Source organism: Phycodurus eques, chromosome 23 (assembly GCF_024500275.1).
Source record: "Phycodurus eques isolate BA_2022a chromosome 23, UOR_Pequ_1.1, whole genome shotgun sequence".
In the NCBI taxonomy this organism is placed as follows: Eukaryota; Metazoa; Chordata; class Actinopteri; order Syngnathiformes; family Syngnathidae; genus Phycodurus; species Phycodurus eques.
This window is the reverse complement of record NC_084547.1, coordinates 2,697,477-2,718,835: the sequence shown is the minus strand read 5'-3', so window position 1 is coordinate 2,718,835 and position 21,359 is coordinate 2,697,477. Positions and strand designations below refer to the sequence as shown.

The window sequence follows — 21,359 nt, the reverse complement described above, 5'->3', positions numbered from 1 at the left end:
AAATGTATGTACATAACCAGGAAATGGCTGTCATTTGAATTTCGGTCGCGGCGCACGAGGACGCCGACCCCGACCGACGTCCTTAAGTTTGTTTTTCGAGGGAGACGCGCTTTTTTTTTTTGTGTGCGACTAAATGCATAAATGAATGATAAATTAAAACAAATTCCTTTGCGGCCATTGCGGTGTGAGCTGTGGCGCTCATTGGAGACAGGTGTGCACCGGGGAGCCACGAAGGGCACGCAGGTGGACTAATGGCCACCAGCAGCAAAATGGTGAGCGACTAAGCTGTGTTTTGTCGTGTATGCATGCAAGCAAATGTTCGATTGGACACGTTTGTAACAGTGGCAATGTGCTTGTTGCAGGCTTTTCACTGCCACAGGAGCAGCATTCAAGGAAAGGTTTGTGCATGGGTTTGCTTGAGCACAGCACATCCATTTCACTTCGGGGTCCACACATTGGTTCTTTTTACATGATTTTTATGAATTTATTTTTTTAATGCTGGCCAGCTCATGAGTGTAGTTTTATTTTTTTAATTTTTTAAATTGATGTAATTAACTGTTTTTTTTTTTAAGTGTTCATGTGCAGTGATTATAATCTTTATGGTGGCGAGCTGTACTTTGCTTTTTCTGTCTCCATAAATATATATATATATTTTTTTTTTTGCAGAGCTCAGAAGGACCGGGAAAAGGAACAATTCCACACACCAAGTGAAGACTCAATGGGTGCAAAGAGTTGTCTTTGCATGTAAATGGTGAACAGGAGGGGCCGGAGTACTGAGCTTTGCGGTTTGCCTCGGTTGACTGTGGCTACGGAAGGGTTGCGTGGCGGTAGGTCCGATTTGTAATGAGGGCAGGCGTGGAAAGTGTCGGTAGAGTTGATGGTTGCACGCGGTGGTTTGGTTCAGTGGTTGTTGCGAAGGAAGGAAGGAAGGTCGAGACGGTCCGCAGGTTGTTCGGCTTGTCTCGGTCCCGAGCAGCTCTCGGTTTTGCGTTGACGTGTACAGTGCAGGCTTGGAATGAGGAATTTATCGTATTGATCAACACAAAACTGAATAGAATTTCAGGGTGAAGACCAACAATTGTAGACAACCGGCACGCAGTTCCAAGATGAACAGCTTCTTCTCCTTTGAGGCAAGTGTGCAAATAATGCGCATTATCGATGACGACACATTTTAGTCTTTTTGTTGTTGTTCTTTTTGGCAGCAATCCAGACTGAAAGTGGAAATGCTGCGCCGCTTCAAGAGCCAAGCAGCAACTTTTTAGGGGGAGTACATCTTAGTTTACTTTGTGTTTGTGTCCACTTCCTCACTAACTCACTGGGTGCGCATGGACTAACACTCGTTTGTGCACTGAACTGTATGCTGTTTTGATTGTACTGTTTTGTTTTTCTGCTTTTAATCATTTAAAGCACATTTGAGTTACCTTATGTATGAAATGCGCTATATAAATATATATATATTTTTTGCTTTGAATGAGCAATGTATCGTATGGATCAACACAAAACTGAATACTTGTATTTTTTCAGGGTGAAGACCAGCAATTATACACAACCGGCACGCCGTTCCAAGATGAACAGCGTCTTCTCCCTTGAGGCAAGTATAGAAGTCATGTGCATCATCGATGACAACACATTTGAAGGCGTCTCTTTATTTTTTTTCCCATTTAAATTTTTGTTTTTGGCAGCAATCCAGACTGAAAGTGGAAATGCTGCGCCGCTTCAAGAGCCAAGCAGCAACTTTTCAGGGGGGAGTACATCTTAGTTACTTTGTGTTTGTGTCCGCTTCCTCACCAACTCACTGGGTGTGCATGGACTAACACTCATTTGTGTACTGAAATGTATGATGAGATTGTAAATAATTTTTGAACTGTATGCTGTTTTGATTGTACTTTTTTGTTTTTCTGCTTTCAATCATTTAAAGCGCATTGAATTGTGTATGAAATGCGCTCTATAAATACATTTTGCTTTGAATGAGCAATTTCTCGTATTGATCAACACAAAAACTGAATACTTGTATTTTCTTCAGGGTGAAGCCCAGCAATTGTACACAACCGGCACGCCGTTCCAAGCTGAACAGCGTCTTCTCCCTTGAGGCAAGTGTCCTTTAACTACTTGAATTAAACTTGTAATAATGTTAAAGTGGCACTATATGTACAAAAATACACAACAGAGTAAGACTTAAATTCAGTGAAAGGCACTTTTTCAAAACAATGTACAGGAAGGTTTTCTCAAGCAGGCAACACTTTTTGTACTTTGGGGGTCTTGTTTGTCTGGCTCCCCCCCCAAAATTCATGTTATACTTTGTGGTTTTTATTCTCAATCTCACTCTTCATGTGGAAGTGTTCAATCTTATTTTCTTTTTAACATTATGTATTGTACTTTTAATTTTTGGTTTGTCTTACAAAGGTCACTGTTAGGGTCTTTTTTACTTTATTTATATATTTTTTCCCTCCCTCTACATCTGTGTTGTTGCGGGGCAGAGGTCGAGCTGGATCGGGTAATATTGACAAAATCACAAAATGGAGTTTCCAGCTCACAACTAATGCGAAGCAAATGTATTCGTATCGTGCAGGGGTGTCAAACTCATTTTTGTTGCGTGCCACATTGTTGTTCTGGCTTCCCGCGGAGCGCCGTTATGACTGTGAACCTATCGAAAACATTGTCTCATAATGACAATGATGGGTAAAATGTTCACTGTTATTTCAAAAAGGTGATTGTAACATAAAATGCTTGCAATATCTCATCGTTATAAAAGTAACGACACCAAGTCACGTGAAGTCGACACGCGTGCTTTGCTTTTGCGGGCCAGATCTGGCCCCCGGGCCACCAGTTTGGCACCTTTTGATATAGTGCAGTTCATACACAACTCAACGTGCTTTACATAAGTTTAAAAACAAAAAAAGCTTCACATTTAAAACAGAGAGAGGGAGAAAAAAAGGTACAATTAAAATGGAGTGCAGTGCAAGAAATATTAAAAAAAAAAAAAAAAAGTCCTCCAAGCTTCTCCAGCTCAGCGTCTTATCTGCCAGTGGATTTAAAGCTTTCTGACCAGGCGGGTGAGGCTGGTGGAGGCCACCTCATCAGCACTGGGGCGCCCCAAGGTTGTGTCCTCTCGCCACTGCTCTTCTCCCTCTCCACGAACGACTGCATCTCAACGCACCCGGACGTCAAACTCCTGAAGTTTGCAGAAGACACCGCAGTCATCGGCCTCTTCAAAGACCGTGAAGAGTCTGCATAGCGACGGGAAGCGGAGCTGCGGTGCGGCCGACACAACCTGGAGCTGAACACGCTCAAGACTGTGGAGATGATCGTGGACTTAATGAGGGATCCTTCACCACAGCTGCCTTGTCACCCGTCGAGACCTTCAAGTTCCTGGGAATTACAGTCTCTCAGGACCTGAAGTGGGTGATCAACATCAACTCCGTCCTCAAAAAGGCCCAGCAGCGGATGTGCTTCTGAGGAACCACGGCTTGCCGCAGGAGCTGTTGAGGCAGTTCTACACACGATTCAGTCCTGTGTTCTTCCATCACAGTCTGGTTTGGTGTAGCTACAAAAAAGGACCAACTCCGACTGCAACGGACAATCAAAACTGCTGAAAGGGTTGTCGGTACCCCCCGACCCGCCCTTGAGGACTTGCACGCTGCCAGAACTAAGACACGAGCGTGCCAAAACCTCTCGGACCCTCCACATCCTGGTCACCGGCTCTTCCAGCTCCTTCCCTCAGGTAAGCGCTACCGAACAATGCAAACTAAAACCAGCAGACATTCCAACAGCTTCTTCCCACTTGCCATTAACTTCTTAAACCGCTAACTTACAATTCCCTTGCAACATGCTGCCAGTTATTTGTCTTGAGCTTGTAGTCACATTTCTGTCGGGCCAATTATACGTTACTCGTGCACTCGCTGTTGTAGTCTCGTCACGCTGCACTATTTGCATATCTGGTGTTGACCAATACTGGCCGCTCATGTCAGAGTAACATCTGACTGAGGAGCATCTGCAACATTTGCACAATCGACATTGTCGCACTACTCGTCTCTTTAAACTGCGTACGCTCCTTGAAGTCTCGGCGGTCATCCCGCTGGACTATTGCGATAGAAGTCATTTTAAGTGCTCGAGGACTCTGCATGTTTTTGCACAATTTTCAAAAAATAAAATTAAAACTTGTTCTGGCATGACCAGATTACTAGCAACCTTTTATTGCTCAGCGACTGTTTTTCCTCAATGTCTTTTTGTCTCAAAGATTATTCTGTTAATTGACTTTGTTGTGCTCGAGCAGCTCCAACTACCGGAGACAAATTCCTTGTTTTTTGGACATACTTTGCAAATAAAGATAATTCCGAAAAACATTTTTAACCTAACCAAAGATGCATTTGTGCTTTTGCAGGTTGGAAGAGGAGCCTGCCAGATGGGATGAGGGCAAAGGGACCCTTCCACAATCAAGCAGCCCAAAAGTTAATTCTTATTCATTGTCCTCTTCCCTACTTGCTGTGGTGCAGGATGGGACGAGGGGCATCGAGATCCACCGGACGAGGGTAATGAGTACAGACGCGTGCACGCAGGTGAGACCCGGGAGAAAAGTAATTGTCTCGTATGTTTTTGCAGGTTTAGAGATGAACTGAGGGTAACCGACACGCAAGCCAGTGGAACAAGCGACTGACTGACAGCTGTAGGAGGCTTGTTTTTGTTGTTGGAGGAGGAGGAGGAGATATTTGGGACAGGAGGCAACAAGCAGAACCAGAACGAGGTAGTAAGTGCAAATGCGCAAAAAATAAAGGAGACCTGCTCCAGAGTCATGGTGTTGATGTGCTGGTTCTGTAGAGTGGAAGGGGAGCCGGATGAAAGAGAAGGTAATGAAACGCAATCAAAAAGAAAATCAAATGTCACACTTTTTTTCTTTTGCACAGCTCAGAAGGTGCCGGAATGGGAGGAGGGAAAAGGAACCATTCCACACATCAAATTAAGACTCAATGGGCACAAGAGTTGTCTGCATATAATCTGTCTGCGGGTGCATGTAAATGGTGAACGTGGGGGGGCAGAGTACTGAGCTTTGCGGTTTGCCTGTGGCTACGGAAGGGTAGCGTGGCGGTAGGTCCGATTGTAATGAGGGCAGGCGTGGAAAGTGTCGGTAGAGTTGACGGTTGGACGCGGTGGTTTGGTTCAGTGTTTTTTTGCGAAGGAAGGTCGAGACGGTCCGCAGGTTGTTTGGCTCGGCTCGGAGCAGAGCGGCTCTCGGTTTGGAGTGGACGTGTACAGTGCAGGCTTGGAATGAGGAATTTCTCGTATTGACCAACACAAAACTGAAGACTTGTGTTTTATTAAGCGTGAAGACCAACAACCGGCACGCCGTTCCAAGCTGAACAGCTTCGTCTCCCTTGAGGCAAGTATACAAGTAATGTGCATTATTGATGACAACACATTTGAAGTCTTATTTTTTTTTAATTTTTTTTTTTTTATTTGGCAGAAATCCAGACTTTGTCAGGATGAAGCCCAACAACTGTACACAACCGGCACACTGTTCCAAGCTGAACAGAGTCTTCTCCCTTGAGGCAAGTGTGGAAATAATGCGCATTATCCGTGATGACACATTTGAATGTGTCTTTTTATTGTTTTTAATTATTTTTTTGGTTTGTTTTTGGGAGCAATCAGAATGAAAGTGGAAATGCTGCGCCGTTTCAAGAGCCAAGCAGCAACTTTTTAGGGGGAGTACATCTTAGTTACTTTGTGTTTGTGTCCACTTCCTCACCAACTCACTGGGTGTGCATGGACTAACACTCATTTGTGTACTGAAATGTATGATGAGATTGTAAATAATTTTTGAATTGTATGCTGTTTTGATTGTACTTTTTTTTCTTCTACTTTTAATCATTTAAAGCGCATTGAATTGTGTGTGAAATGCGCTATATAAATACATTTTGTTTTGAATGCGCAATTTCTCGTATTGATCAACAAAAAAAACTGAATACTTGTATTTTCTTCAGGGTGAAGACCAGCAATTGTACACAACCGGCACGCCGTTCCAAGCTGAACAGCGTCGTCTCCCTTGAGGCAAGTCATGTGCATCATCGATGACAACACATTTGAGGGAGTCTTTATTTATTTGTAATTCTTATTTTTTTGTATTTGGCAGCAATCCAGAATGAAAGTGGAAATGCTGCGCCGCTGCAAGAGCCAAGCAGCAACTTTTCAGGGGGAGTACATCTTAGTTACTTTGTGTCCGCTTCCTCACTAACTCACTGGGTGTGCATGGACTAACACTCATTTGTGTACTGAAATGTATGATGACATTGTAAATAATTCTTGAACTGTATGCTGTTTTAATTGTACTTTTTTTTTTTTTTTTCTGCTTCTAATCATTTAAAGTGAATTGAATTGTGTGAAATGCGCTATATAAATACATTTTGCTTTGAATGAGCAATTTCTCGTATTGATCAACAAAAAAAAAAAACTGAATACTTGTATTTTCTTCAGGGTGAAGACCAACAATTGTACACAGTTCCAAGATGAACAGCTTCTTCTCCCTTGAGGCAAGTGTGCTTTAACTACTTGAATTAAACTTGTAACAATGTTAAAGTGGGGACTATAAGTACAAAATATACACAATGGAGTAAGATGTAAATTCAGTGTAAGGCACGTTTTCGAAACGATGAGTTTTTCCTCATACAGGCAAGCAAATGTTGGCTGTTTTGGCCATGTTTGTAACAGTGGGAATGTGCTTGTTGCAGGCTTTTCACTGGCAGAGGAGCAGCAGCGTGCAATGAAAGGTTTGTGCATGGGTTTGCTTGAGCACAGCATGTTCACATTTCACTTTGGGGTTTTCACATTTGTTTATTTTTTAAACTGGCCAGTTCCTTTTGCGTATTTTTTTATTTTTTTTGTAAATGTGATGGCTTTGTGAATAAATGTTTGATGTGTTCATGTGCAGTGATCTATTTTCTTTGGTAAATTGTACTTTTCTTTTTTTTCTTTTAAAAATACATTTCAGTTGTTTTGAAATACATTGTACTTTATTTTTTTCCAATGCTAATGTGGAGTGTTATGTTTGGGTCCTAAAATAAAAATCCCAAAACATCTGTGGTCTTGTACTTTTGTCAATCTTACTATTCATGTGGAGAGTGTTCAATCTTCTTTTGGGGGTGGTGTCTTATGAAGGTTGCTATTCGGGTTTTTTTTGTTGCAGGCCAAAGGGACAATTCTGCAATCAAGCAGCGTACAAACAAGTTTGTTGTATATAATTTATCTCAGGGGCGCATGACAATAGTGACCAGGAGGGGCCAGAGTACTTTATGACAGAGCTTCAGGGCTTGTCTTGGTTGACTGGTGTTAGTTTTTTTTTTTTTTTACGTGTTTAGGTCTGATTTGTGACTATGGCAGGCATGGAAAGTATTCTAAAAGTTGTTAAAATGTTAGTGGGACTATATATACACAATGGAGTAAGACTTAAATTCAGTGTATGGCACTTTTCCCATTTAATGAGGTTGAAAATAAATGAATAAATTGAAAATAATGCTACAGGACCTGTATTTGGTTCATAAAGCGTACATGTTTCGAAAGGCAGTTTATGAAGAAATTTACGCTTATAATACATCGTCTCTTGTTTCAGTGTTTGGGGGTGATGGCAATAAAGTTGTTTTTGTTGACTGTGTTATCTTTTATCATCCAGTTGCGTCCATAAGTCAACTGCTTTGGTGTACCATCTTTGAGATGTTCCTGGTCATTGACCAATAGATTTGTAGAACATCGTTGACTTTAAACACTCAAGCACAAAGTGTAATACATTGTAACAAGCAATCGTGGACACTGTCTCGTGTCCATGAACGGCACCACTGGGCTGCTGGAAGAAAGACCATTGAGGCACTTGACCATCAGTGTTAGTTTAGGTTTTCTTTGTACTGAGCAATTGGGTCTTTAAAAAGTTACCATGTGGGGTGAGGCTTGAAGACCATTCTATATATCGTCTTGAAAATAAGGCCTTTTAATGTACAGTAGAGTATGGAGTTTGAGAAGCTTGGAGTCATTTTGCGTTGTTTAAAGTTAAAAAATATATATACGAAATAAATTAGAAATAGATTTAGGAGATTTGTTATTATGTACACTGCGTTGTTACACATTCTAGATCATATACATTAATCTCTCAAACTAACCAGCACGAGCTGACAGGTTCTCTCAAAAGAGCGTGTACTTGGAAGGGGAGAGTTTCACTCTCCAGATGGCCTCGTGAGCAGAGCAGCGGTTCAGTGATTTGTCGTGCCTGGTTTCAAATCCCCGCTGAGCTCCAATGACAACCACGGTGCGAAAGTTAAAAAACACTCTGGGCCAGGAGCACTAAAGCAGACCCAGTCTTCCATGGGTGGTGCGGACAAACAGCTGAGTTGGAAATCCCACGTTCACTGACCCACTCGAGCAGACGGTGATAGGTTCTCTCAAAAGAGCATGTACTTGGAAGGGGAGAGTTTCACTCTCCAGATGGCCTCGTGAGCAGAGCAGCGGTTCAGTGATTTGTCGTGCCTGGTTTCAAATCCCCGCTGAGCTCCAATGACAACCACGGTGCGAAAGTTAAAAAACACTCTGGGCCAGGAGCACTAAAGCAGACCCAGTCTTCCATGGCTGGTGCGGACAAACAGCTGAGTTGGAAATCCCACGTTCACTGACCCACTCGAGCAGACGGTGATAGGTTCTCTCAAAAGAGCATGTACTTGGAAGGGGAGAGTTTCACTCTCCAGATGGCCTCGTGAGCAGAGCAGCGGTTCAGTGATTTGTCGTGCCTGGTTTCAAATCCCCGCTGAGCTCCAATGACAACCACGGTGCGAAAGTTAAAAAACACTCTGGGCCAGGAGCACTAAAGCAGACCCAGTCTTCCATGGCTGGTGCGGACAAACAGCTGAGTTGGAAATCCCACGTTCACTGACCCACTCGAGCAGACGGTGATAGGTTCTCTCAAAAGAGCATGTACTTGGAAGGGGAGAGTTTCACTCTCCAGATGGCCTCGTGAGCAGAGCAGCGGTTCAGTGATTTGTCGTGCCTGGTTTCAAATCCCCGCTGAGCTCCAATGACAACCACGGTGCGAAAGTTAAAAAACACTCTGGGCCAGGAGCACTAAAGCAGACCCAGTCTTCCATGGCTGGTGCGGACAAACAGCTGAGTTGGAAATCCCACGTTCACTGACCCACTCGAGCAGACGGTGATAGGTTCTCTCAAAAGAGCATGTACTTGGAAGGGGAGAGTTTCACTCTCCAGATGGCCTCGTGAGCAGAGCAGCGGTTCAGTGATTTGTCGTGCCTGGTTTCAAATCCCCGCTGAGCTCCAATGACAACCACGGTGCGAAAGTTAAAAAACACTCTGGGCCAGGAGCACTAAAGCAGACCCAGTCTTCCATGGCTGGTGCGGACAAACAGCTGAGTTGGAAATCCCAGGTTCTCTGGAACAGTTCCACATTATGGATATATACCTATCTCTTTTCGGCTTCTCAAAAGCAGGTGCACTTCGAAGAGGGGAGTCTCACTCTCCGGATGGCCCAGTGAGTAGAACAGCAGCTTTGTGATTTATTGTGCCAGGGATCAAATCCCCACTGAACACGAATGTTTTTAACTTGCGAACTGTGGTTGCCATTTGTTTCCAGTGGGGACTGGATCCCAGGCACAACAACTCACAGAGCTGCTGTTCTACTCACTAGGCCATCTGGAGAGTGAGACTATACCCTTCGAAGTGCACCTGCTTTTGAGAAACCGAAAGAAGATAGGTATATATCCATAATGTGGAACTGTTCCAGAGAACCTGGGATTTCCAACTCACCTGTTTGTCCGCAACAGCCATGAAAGGACTGAGTCTGCTTTAGTGCTCCTGGCCCAGAACGTTTTTTAACTTTTGCGCTGTGGTTGTCATTGGAGCTCATAGATTGGAAACCAGGCACAACAAATCACTGAGCTGCTGTTCTACTCACGAGGCCATCTGGAGCGTGAAATAATCTAGCACGTATAACAAGACAGTTCAAACTGTTAACTTGCAGAGAACAGACACGTCTGGGCCCGAGTTTCTCAAACTCCTTACTCTACTCTACATTCAAAGGCTTTACTTTCCAGTCTTATTTTCAAAACTACATATTGTATGGTCTTCAAGCCCTACGGGAACTTTTTAAAGACCCAATCGCTCAGTGCAAAGAAAAACTAAACTTACACTGATGTTTAGACGAGGGAGCGCTCGTCTCATTCTCGGTAGAGCTTCTGGAGAAGAAACATCGTTGTCCGAGTGGTCATTTCATCAGAGGGATGTGCAGAAAATGCACATGAAGTGAAGAGTGTTCCTCTTTTTCCAAATCAGATGACGACAGCGGACAAATTGAGAAACTGGAGTTGAGCATCTCATTGAAAGATGTGGATCCAGTCAATACCAAAGCTTCTGTACGAAGATATGAATACCCGCACAAGGTTGGGTGACGAAATGCAGCTCGCCCTCACCAATTGTTTGTGTCAGATGGAGGTTTGCGTCATTGCATTGACTGTCTGCTCGAGCCTCCGGTCCTTCCCAGACTTTTCACAACCATTTATCCTTCAGGCAGATTCCTCGACTCAAGTCGTCGGAGGAGTTTTCTCCCAGCGACAAGATGGCAAACTCCGTGTCTCTCCAGCATATGGTTCCCGCACGCAGTTTGCTGAGCGAAACGATCATCTCCACTCTGGGAAGTTGGAATTTCTCGCATTAAAATGGGCCATCACAGAAGAATTGACAGACTATTTCTACGACGGACCATAATCCACTTCTGTCCTGTCAAGTGCTAAACTCAATGCAACTGGATGTCAACGGCGAGCACAACTAGCCCATTTCCATTTTACTATTCAGTATCGTCCAGGTAAAGAGAACGTGGACGCCCACAGTCTCAAGAATGCCTGTCAATATTGAAGCGATCACGAACAACAGCGCATCACCCACAAGGAAATGTTCAAGTTGGACGCTCCACGCAAAACTTGCTACGACCAGAATGCCTTGCCGGTGCCGGCGATTAGCATGTAGAGAAGTTAAGCCTCTTGACCGCGTTGACAAATCCTTTGCAAGTTTACCAACCTTCCTCTATGCAGGTTTACTAATACTTTAATGTAGTGGATGACCATTCATGTTTAGGGTAAAGCTAGCATCAGTTACTTTTGGGTTATTAGTCCCAGGATACAAGACAATTAGAAGATACGAGGTAAAATCTTAGGTAAATATTGTGATGTCGGGACGACATCTAATTTTGCAGGGGAGTGTGAGATAGATTAGTCATAAATGACAGGTCATAAAACAATTGAAAATGTTAAAAGATTTGCGCTCTAAAAGAGGTTCAAAACGGATTTACGTTTAAACACGGTTAACTGCTTAAAAATACCAACACCTGTACAATGTCAGGTTTGTAATCTGCTCGTTTAGCCTCTTTAAGAAAAGTGATCGGCGATCGCCTGCTTATGTCTGCTAAAGACAGGAGGGAGCTCTCGGTCGCGCTTCCAGAGAAGCGAGGAGTAGTTAGTGTACAAAGCTATAGTTCATTGGCGAGCTTGCGGATATTGTGTCAAAGCGCACTACTAATGGTCATAAATCGACAATCGAAGATAACTGACAACAATTAAAAACACTGCCAACACAATGTACAATATTACACACCAAAACCACTATTTTAAAAAGGACAGTTTATTGAAACACTTTTCATCATTGGCGCCACGACGCAGAGCACAGTAGAAAAACCACAAATCGACTGCGTCAGTTCATGCACACCCAGTGAGTTGGTGGGAAAGCGGACAGAACCACTAAATGGAACGAAGACATACTCCCTGTACAGAGTGAGTGCTTGGCTCTTTCAGCAGTGCAGCATTTCCACCTTCGTTCTGGAATGCAGAAAAAAAAAAAAGAAAAGAAATAGAAGGAAAGACTCAACGTGTTGTCACACATGTTCATGCGCATTAATTGCACACTTACCTCAAGGGACAAGAAGCTGGTCATCTCGTCGATGTGTGCCATTTGTTGGTCTTCACCCTGGGTTAAAAAGAAAAAAACAAAGGAAAAATGTTGATTTGTGTTGATCAATATGACGATTCCTCATTCAAAGGGCTGCACTGTTCGCAACTCCAAACACAGCGACTCCGGACCGAGACGGGCCGGACAACCTGCGGACCGTCTCGACCTTCCTTCCTTCGCAAAGACCGCCGAACCCGACCTTCAGCTCAACTGACACTTTCCATGCCTGCCCTCATTACGACCAGACCTGCCACCAAACTACCCTTCCGTAGCGACAGTCAAACAAGGCAAACTGCAATTTAACAAAACCACACAAAGGAGCTGGCCAGCATACCGAAACAAAAGACCCCAGGTTAGTACATTTGTGTTTATTGCTCAATATGGACTCCTCCCTCAAACCCTGTACTGTACGCTTCAGACCGTCTCAAAACCTTCGCAAGAGACCACTTCACCGCACCGACGTATCCATCCCTCGGCTCTACCGACACTTTCTACGTCTGCCCTCGCAAACGCCAAACTACCTTCCGTCGCTCCGGTCAACCAAAGCAAACCGCAAAGCTCCGTACTCTGCCCCCTCCGGTTTACTCTTTACATCCACCCTGCAGATAAATTATGAACAGAAAACTCATCTGTGTGCCGCTTTATTCTTGGTGTGGAATTGTTCCTTTTCCTCATCCCATCCAGCTACTTCTGAGCCCTGCAAAAAAAAATGAAAAAAAGTTCTGCCACATATTTTGTTACCTTTGGCCAGCCTTTCCTTTTATCAGAACAACTCTACCGCTCCACAAAACAAACACATCATTCCTCTGAAGTAAGTCTTTCTTGGAACCTTGGTACTTCTTCCCCCGCTCTGGTTCTCCTTGGTGCTTCCTGTCACAAATGTCTCCTCCAGCCTGTGATGACAAACAAACTATAGTAGCCTCCTGCATTTCCTACATGATTGTTTAAAACAAATTCAATAGTATAGTTGAATAATGATTGGAGTGTCTACTTTGTTGGTTAACCTTGCTCTGCGTTGCGTCCCAACCGGCGCACCTTCCACCCTGCTAAAGACACTGTATAATTTGTTTTTTGCTAGCTCACATCATTGTGTGTATTTACTTATTACTTACTGTAGATTTTCCTCAAGATGTTGAAGCTGCCAGTCATTCGCAGTGGTTCTTTGTGCCTCTCAACTCATTCCACTTCACTGCTGCCCTGCAACAAAAACAAAATCAACACTCGGCGACAAAACTGTACAACAATGACAGACAGAAAAAAAAGACCGCAGATGAGTACATTTGTGTTTATTGCTCAATATGCCCCTCCCTCAAAACAAGCTGTTCTGGCTGCAGAAAAGTCAAACAAATGCCGGCCCGTATAAAGCGAGATCCTGCCAACACCACTTGACTGCACGACCGTGGCCAACCATCAACCCGATGAACACTCTTCACACCTGCCCTCGTTAAAAGACCTTTTTTACCATGACAATCACCACCCATGGGTATCGTCAACCAAGGTGTGCCACAAACCTCACGACTCTGCCCAGTCCTGTTCAACATCTACATGCTCCTCAGACAACTTGTGTGATGCTTGATTCTTGATTTGATGGATTGTCTCTTTTCCTTGTCCCATCTGGCTCTTATCTGTATGTGCATGTAGTCCCACTTCCTAATCTTTTTAGAATTTTAATTCAAGTCATCAAAGCACATTGAGAACAACTTTCACCATTCCATCCCAAACCCCCCAACACACAAATAAAAACAGTTTTTTCCCAAAAGTACATTTTACTGACCACAATGTTTCAGCATTGTTGCCTTAACATGATGCACATCTCAGTACACACACAAAAAATGGTGTTAGTCCGTGCACACCCAGTGAGTTCGTGAGGAAGTGGACACAAACACTAAGAGTAACTAAGTTATACTCTCCCCGTAAAGTTGGTGCTTTGCTCTTGAAACTCCACAGCATTTCCACCTTTGTTCTGGATTGCTGCAAAAAACAAAACAAAAGACACCTTAACTTGTGTTTGCATAGCTGTTAATGCACATTAATCGCACACTCACCTGAAGGAAAAATATGTTTATCTTGGGACTGCGTACCTGTTGTGTCATCCTGAAACATTATACTGATCGATATGAATTCCTCATTCAAAGGCTGCACTGTTCACAACTCCAAACAAAGCGACTCTGGACCAAGACGAGCCAAACAACCTGCAGACCATCTCAACCTTCCTTCCTTCGCAAAGAACACAAACCAAACCATGTCCACCCATCAGCTCTACAAACACTTTCCATGCCTGCCCTCTTTACAAATGAGACCTTGCGAACACCAAACAACTACCTTCCATCATTACAGTCAACCAAGGCAAACCACAAAGCTCCGTACTCTGGCCCCTCTCGTTTACTCTTTACATCCACCCTGCAGAAAAATTATGAACAGACAACTCATCTGTGTTCCACTTTATTCTTGATTTGATGTGTGGAATTCTTCCTTTTCCTTGTTGCCTCCGGTCCCAAATGTCTCCTCCACCAGCCTGCAATGACAAAGAAACAAGAGTAGCCAACTGCATGTCCCAACCTGCTCCTTGTTTAAAACAAGTTCAATAGTATAGTCATGTCACTTGAATATTTGATTGGTGTATCTACTTTGTTGGTTCTACTTGCTACCTCCCATCACAGCCTGCTTCTCTACCATGCAATAACAGGGAGGAAAAAAAATTATATTACTGCATTACGTCACTTGTCATGTCAGTCCTAAATGGGGGTAGGGGGGACTGCCTTGCACTTTATTTAACTCTTATTCTACGTTGTGTATGTTTGTCCAGTTCGTCCCACTTCCTAACATTTTTATAATTTTAATTCAAGTCGTCAAAGCAAATTTCGTACTTTCACCATTCCCTCCAAAACCCAACACACAAGCAAAAACATTTTTTCAAAAGTATTTTACTGACCAATATGTTTCAGCATTGTTGCCTTGACATGATGCACATCTCAGTACACACACAGAAAATGGTGTTAGTCCATGCACACCCAGTGAGTTCGTGAGGAAGTGGACACAAACACTAAGAGTAACTAAGTTATACTCTCCCCGTAAAATTGGTGCTTTGCTCTTGAAACTCCACAGCATTTCCACCTTTGTTCTGGATTGCTGCAAAAAATTTATTTAAAAAAAATTTGTGTTTTCATTTATGTGAATACACAATTGCACACACTCACTTCAAGGAACAACAGGTTTATCTTGGAACTGCTTACCCGTTGTGGCGTAGTCGTCCTGAAGCATCGTATGGATCGATAGCAATTCCTCATTCAAAGGGCTGCACTGTTCGCGACTCCAAACAAAGCGACTCCGGACCGAACAACCTGCGGACCGTCTCGACCTTCCTTCCTTCGCAAAGACCGCCGAACCCGACCGTCAGCTCAACTGACACTTTCCATGCCTGCCCTCATTACAACCAGACCTACCACCAAACTACCCTTCCGTAGCGACAGTCAAACAAGGCAAACTGCAATTTAACAAAACGACACAAAGGAGCTGGCCAGCATACAAAAAAAAAAAAAAAAAAAGACCCCAGGTTAGTACATTTGTGTTTATTGCTCAATATGGACTCCTCCCTCAAACCCTGTACTGTACACTTCAGACCGTCTCAAAACCTCCTTCGCAAGAGACCACTTCACCGCACCGACGTATCTATCCCTCGGCTCTACCGACACTTTCTACGTCTGCCCTCGCAAACGCCAAACTACCTTCCGTCGCTCCGGTCAACCAAAGCAAATCGCAAAGCTCCGTACTCTGCCCCCTCCGGTTTACTCTTTACATCCACCCTGCAGATAAATTATGAACAGACAACTCATCTGTGTTCCACTTTATTCTTGATTTGATGTGTGGAATTCTTCCTTTTCCTTGTTGCCTCCGGTCCCAAATGTCTCCTCCACCAGCCTGCAATGACAAAGAAACAAGAGTAGCCAACTGCATGTCCCAACCTGCTCCTTGTTTAAAACAAGTTCAATAGTATAGTCATGTCACTTGAATATTTGATTGGTGTATCTACTTTGTTGGTTCTACTTGCTACCTCCCATCAAGCCTGCTTCTCCACCATGCAATAACAGGGAGGAAAAAAATTTATATTACTGCATTACGTCACTTGTCATGTCAGTCCTAAATGGGGGTAGGGGGGACTGCCTTGCACTTTATTTAACTCTTATTCTACGTTGTGTATGTTTGTCCATTTCGTCCCACTTCCTAACATTTTTATAATTTTAATTCAAGTCGTCAAAGCAAATTTCGTACTTTCGTACTTTCAAATTTCGTATTCCCTCCAAAACCCAACACACAAGCAAAAAAATTTTTCTAAAGTATTTTACTGACCACAATGTTTCAGCATTGTTGCCTTGACATGATGCACAACTCAGTACACACACAAAAAAATGGTGTTAGTCCGTGCACACCCAGTGAGTTAGTGAAGTGGACACAAACACTAAGAGTAACTAAGATATACTCTCCCCGTAAAGTTGGTGCTTTGCTCTTGAAACGCCACAGCATTTCCACCTTTGTTCTGGATCGCTGCCCAAAAAAAAAAAAAAAAAAAAAAAAAAAGAATACAGCTTAACATGTTTTCATAGCAGTTAATGCACATTAATCACATACTCACCTCAAGGAAAAAGATCTTTATCTTGGGACTGCATACCTGTTGTGTTATCCTGAAACATTATACTGAGCGATATGAATTCCTCATTCAAAGGCTGCACTGTTCACAACTCCAAACAAAGCGACTCTGGACCAAGACGAGCCAAACAACCTGCAGACCATCACAACCTTCCTTCGCAAAGAACACAAACCAAACCATGTCCACCCATCAGCTCTCCAAACACTTTCCCTGCCCTCTATACAAATGAGACCTTGCGAACACAAAACAACCACCTTCCATCGCTACAGTCAACCAAGGCAAACCACAAAGCTCCGTACTCTGCCCCCTCTCGTTTACTGGTTACATCCGCACTGCAGATAGTTTATGAACAGACAACTCATCTGTGTGCCACTTTATTCTTGATTTGACATGTGGAATTGTTCATTTTCCTCATCCCATCCAGCTATTTCTGAGCCCTGCAAATAAAATAAAAAAGGGTACAATTATTACAATACCAAATTTCAAAATAAAATCAGGCAGTCATCATATTTAAAAAAAAAACACAAAAATCTACACTCATGAGCTGCCGAGCATTAAAAAAAAATTATAATAAAAATCATGTAAAAAGAACCAATGTGCCAACCCCAAAGTGAAGTGAACATGCTGTGCTCAAGCAAACCCATGCACAAACCTTTCCTTCCATGCTGCTCCTGTTGCAATGAAAAGCCTGCAACAAGCACATTGCCACTGTTACGAACATGTCCAAACAAACATTTGCTTGCTTGCATGAGAAAACGCAACTTCGTCGCTCACCATTTTGCTGTTGGTGGTCATTAGTGCACCTGTCTCCAATTAGCTCCAAACCTTACACCGCAAGGCCAAGCGGCACATTTAGTCGCAGGCTGCACAACATTGAGCCGCACAATTAAAAACAAAAATACAAACGACAAAAAATAAAATAGAAGTGTGTCTCCCTCGAAAAACAAAGTTAACGAGGTAGGTCGGCGTCCTCGTGCACCGCGACCGAAATTCCACTTCCGGATATGGGATATACATTTTCCCGCCAACACGCAGCCCGGAAGTAATTATGCCGGCGCCTGCAGACCAGCTGGCGCCATCTTGTGGCCACAAATAATACGTTAAAAAAAGGGCTTCGAAGATTTTTCAAACCCATGATACGTGTCCCTTTTAAAAAATTCTTGCTGTTCTTTTTTTTTTTTTTTTATTCTTTTTTAAAAAAATATTTCTGTTCATTGGTTATTAATTTTTATTTTCAAAAAAAAATCTGTAAAGCCTGACTATTTCGGACCTTTTATTTATTTTCTTTTTCGTTTTTATTTTAAAAAGCCTTACGACACATCTTTTAAAGACAAGGAGAATTTTATTTCTAATAATTTTTTTTAATGGGAATAATTGTCAAAAGGAAGTATTTTGCACACCGAAACCCCTCTTTCACTTTCGTTTCTTTTGGCGTTCGATTCATTTTTCTACCGTATGACTCAGCATGGGCTCGTTGACTTATTTTTCGATTAAAAGTGATTATATTGACATTTAAAAAAATAATAATAATAACATTTTTAAAAAAGCTACTCTGGAGGCGGTTGTGTGGGGAGGCGTGGCCCCCGGAGCTGAAGATGGACTGGGACAGCTGATGGACAAACGTGTCTGGCTGTCAGCGTAGAGCAACACAAAGCTCGGAGACATGGACTCGGACAAGATGTTTCATCCCAGGTTGGACCTCTGCCGCAAGTGTGTGCGTGACAGTGTGTACGTGTGTGACGCGCAGTTTTTGTGCTTCACAATTTCATGTTTATTCTCTTCGGATTCCGCATCTTTTTTCTGTGCGTGTTGGGGGTTAGGGGGTGTTTTTACATTTAGTCACGCCTGTTCGCAATGTGCGCATGCGCCGTTGTCAGACAAAGTTATTTCGAGCCGGCACAGCTGTCGCGCGCGTGCATGACACGCGAGGACCTGTTCGCCAGTGTCCACGCCACAGCGAACGGACGAATGTTTGTTTGTGCCTCACGATTGACTGCAGGCGACCAGTCCAAGGGCGGACCCCCGCCTCTCGCCCAAAGTCATCAGAGATCGACTCCAAGCTCACCTGCAACCCTCCGCAAACAAACTCAAAATCTTACCACCTTCTGTTTTATTTCTCGTCAAAACGAATCTGACTCCACTTCAAATAAGACCCGTTACGTTAAAAAGTAGCTTGTTTTTCGACAATTTTCATTTGTTTCGAAATTTCACTTGAAATAAGTCGAGAAAAATGTCATTTGTCAAGGAAAATAAACCGTCTCCACTGATCATTTTAATGTTCAAAGTGTTGATGTTTCGGTTATGCTTCCAGCCTGGCGGCGGCGTTGATGAAGTTGAATCCCGAAGACGGCGAGAAGATGATGGAGTATTTCCAAACCCAGGCGTTGCTCACCAGAGAGAAAGCCCGTAAGACCCTTCACCCCCGCTGACGATTCCGCCGAGCGGACAGAAGGGTGAACGTTTGTGCTCGTCGGCAGTCCTGCAGGCGTCCGTGCGCGAGCAGAAGAAGCTGCTGGTGGAAAACGGCAAACTGAAGAAGGACATCGAGCAGCTGAGGCGCGAGCTCAACGACAAACAGAGAAGACGCGGCGGTACGAGCGCTCGCGGTCGTTGCCGGAAAGGCGTTTTCCCTCCTCTTTCTGTCTGTTTTGTTGCAGCTAAGGCCCTCCTCTCACCCAGCAAACCTGCCAACTCGCCTGCCGCCGCTGCGCCGCAGACCGCCGGCGAGGCGACTCGCAGGAGAAGACGAGACAAGAAAGGTGAGGCCGGTGGCGGTTCTGGCTCTTTCTCGATGATGAACTGGAACAATGCCGTAACGACGCCCCTTTCCCTGCCCGCCCAGCTGCTCCCGAAGCGCCCCTTCTCGAGGCGGCGCCCGCAGTCGACGTGTCGCGCCTCGACCTGAGAGTCGGGCGCGTCCTCGCCGTTCGCCGCCACCCGCTAGCGGCCGATCTGACCGTTCGTGACGTAGACACGGGAGAGAAGGCCCCCCGCACGGTCGTCAGCAAGTGCCGGCCGGACGACGTACGAGCGCGTTCTTCTTCTTTTTCCTCTCGTTTCTTTCTGTCCCTTCTTTTCGTGCGTCACTAAATTGCTTCTGCCCGGCAGCCGACGAGCTCGCTGGCCGTGTTGCTCTGCAACGTCAAGGCCTGCAAAGTGAAGGGCGTGGCTTCGCAGGCCCGCCTCCTGCGCTGCTTTCGGCCAGACGGTCCGGCTGAGCTGCTGGCCCCGCCCGCGGGCTCCGCCCCCGGAGACAGAGTCACCTTCCTCAACTACCCTGGTAACCACGGTGACACGGACAGACAAAACAGTCATATAGCGGTACAATTCCACTCACGAGGCACATACAGGGGGTGGTGCCTTGGGATACGACTTCAATCCGCTCCGTGAACACACTCGTATCTCAGGTCATCGTGCCCCAATAAAATGAATGGAAATGTCACTGATCTGTTCGAAAGAATCGAATAACAAGTTCAGCGTGTACCCTGCCCCTCGCCCGAAGATAGCTGGGACAAGCTCCAAGCACGCCCGCGACCCGCATGGTGCGGAAACTGGACGGATGGATGGATGGAATGAAACTGTTTGTGCGTACCGATTTCATGCCGCGATTCCTTTCATTGTGCCGCTCCTTCCCCTGTGCCCGCCTTGGCCACTCGGAGGCAGCATAACGCAAACGCGGCGGTCAAACTGCTCGATACATCCCGGCGCCGGGTGACATGCATCAGCGCTCGTGGCACATATTTTGACCGCATCAAAAACATTCATAACATTTTTCAAAACATGTTACAAGTGCACCGTAATCTTCAAATTTAGAATGACATCAGTGTGCACGTGTGTGTGTGTGTGTGTGTGTGTGTGTGTGTGCCTACCAGGTGAACCTGAGCCGGAGCTGCAGGCCAAGCAGCGCGTGTGGGAGCACGTTCAGCCGGACCTCCGGGTGGACGCCCGCGGCGTGGCCAACTACAAGGGCTGCGGCTTCCAGGTGAAGGGGAAAGGCCTGTGCAGGGCGCCGACCCTCACCAACTGCTCCGTCGGATGCACATAGACGTGAACGACGGCGTTCCATGACGTCATCGCGCTCGCGTGGTTACTGTTGTCGCTTCGAGCCAGGCCACCATGGCTGACATTTGACACGCGAAAAAAAACAATGGCGGTGTGTTGTTCTCTGTTGGTGTGACAAATGAAAACGACACTCGTGAGTTCCATCATGTTGTTCCTGAACGCCACAGACGAAGGGAAATGTCTGAGAGCGACACTTGTGAATGCCATCATTTGATCCTGTCCATTGTGAACAGAAAATCCACTTGCTCGCTAATTGAGTCCGAGCGCTGATTATCGTCATCGTCACATTAAAAAAAAAAAAAAAAAAAAAACGATAACACGAGCGTGACAATCATTTCCGCGGCAAGCAAACAAAGCCCATTGACTCAAACGAGTCAGTCATCGCCAACGTCGATCGTCAACAAGCTTATCGCCGTCATGAAACATTTCAAGCGGGTAAACGACTCGAATGATGATGAGCGTTAATACTGTGTTTATTTTTGAAAGAAAAGCACTTTTTTTTTTTTAACAAATTAACAATGTCAAGACTATTTCTTTATCCGAATTGAAAATTTTTTCTTTCCCCAAAAAATAAGGACATTTCTAAGTGAGCCCAAAGCTTTGAATGGTAGTGTATTGGGCACTTTCAGCACAAACAAAGAAGTGAAGAACTGCTCACCGAGAGGAAACTGGCTGC

At 44.5% G+C, this 21,359-nt stretch overlaps 1 protein-coding gene and 3 long non-coding RNA genes across 5 annotated transcripts; 3 read left to right on the top strand and 1 right to left on the bottom strand.

Annotated features, from left to right (window-relative positions):
- The first annotated feature begins 146 nt into the window (after window positions 1-146).
- Window positions 147-1,129, top strand: LOC133398049 (uncharacterized). The gene is made up of 3 exons (XR_009767744.1): window positions 147-272; window positions 363-398; window positions 667-1,129. It is a non-coding gene; the product is annotated as an uncharacterized LOC133398049 (long non-coding RNA).
- A 556-nt stretch (window positions 1,130-1,685) lies between these two features.
- LOC133398048 (uncharacterized) lies at window positions 1,686-5,369 on the top strand. Of its 2 annotated transcripts, XR_009767743.1 has the most exons (4): window positions 1,686-3,398; window positions 3,530-3,721; window positions 4,382-4,529; window positions 4,600-5,369. It is a non-coding gene; the product is annotated as an uncharacterized LOC133398048 (long non-coding RNA). The 2 variants fall into 2 exon arrangements; XR_009767742.1 differs by having other exon boundaries at window positions 1,686-3,721.
- A 6,284-nt stretch (window positions 5,370-11,653) lies between these two features.
- On the bottom strand, window positions 11,654-16,026 carry LOC133397784 (uncharacterized). The gene is made up of 3 exons (XR_009767693.1): window positions 15,210-16,026; window positions 11,938-15,105; window positions 11,654-11,846 (listed from the first exon to the last, which is right to left on the bottom strand). It is a non-coding gene; the product is annotated as an uncharacterized LOC133397784 (long non-coding RNA).
- Window positions 16,027-18,187: 2,161 nt separating this feature from the next.
- LOC133397932 (aminoacyl tRNA synthase complex-interacting multifunctional protein 1-like) lies at window positions 18,188-20,950 on the top strand. The gene is made up of 7 exons (XM_061669387.1): window positions 18,188-18,313; window positions 18,933-19,027; window positions 19,099-19,212; window positions 19,279-19,380; window positions 19,464-19,645; window positions 19,730-19,901; window positions 20,494-20,950. The coding sequence occupies exons 1-7, from the start codon at window positions 18,285-18,287 to the stop codon at window positions 20,664-20,666; spliced, it is 867 nt and encodes a 288-aa protein (XP_061525371.1). The 5' UTR covers window positions 18,188-18,284; the 3' UTR covers window positions 20,667-20,950.
- Window positions 20,951-21,359: the final 409 nt, after the last annotated feature.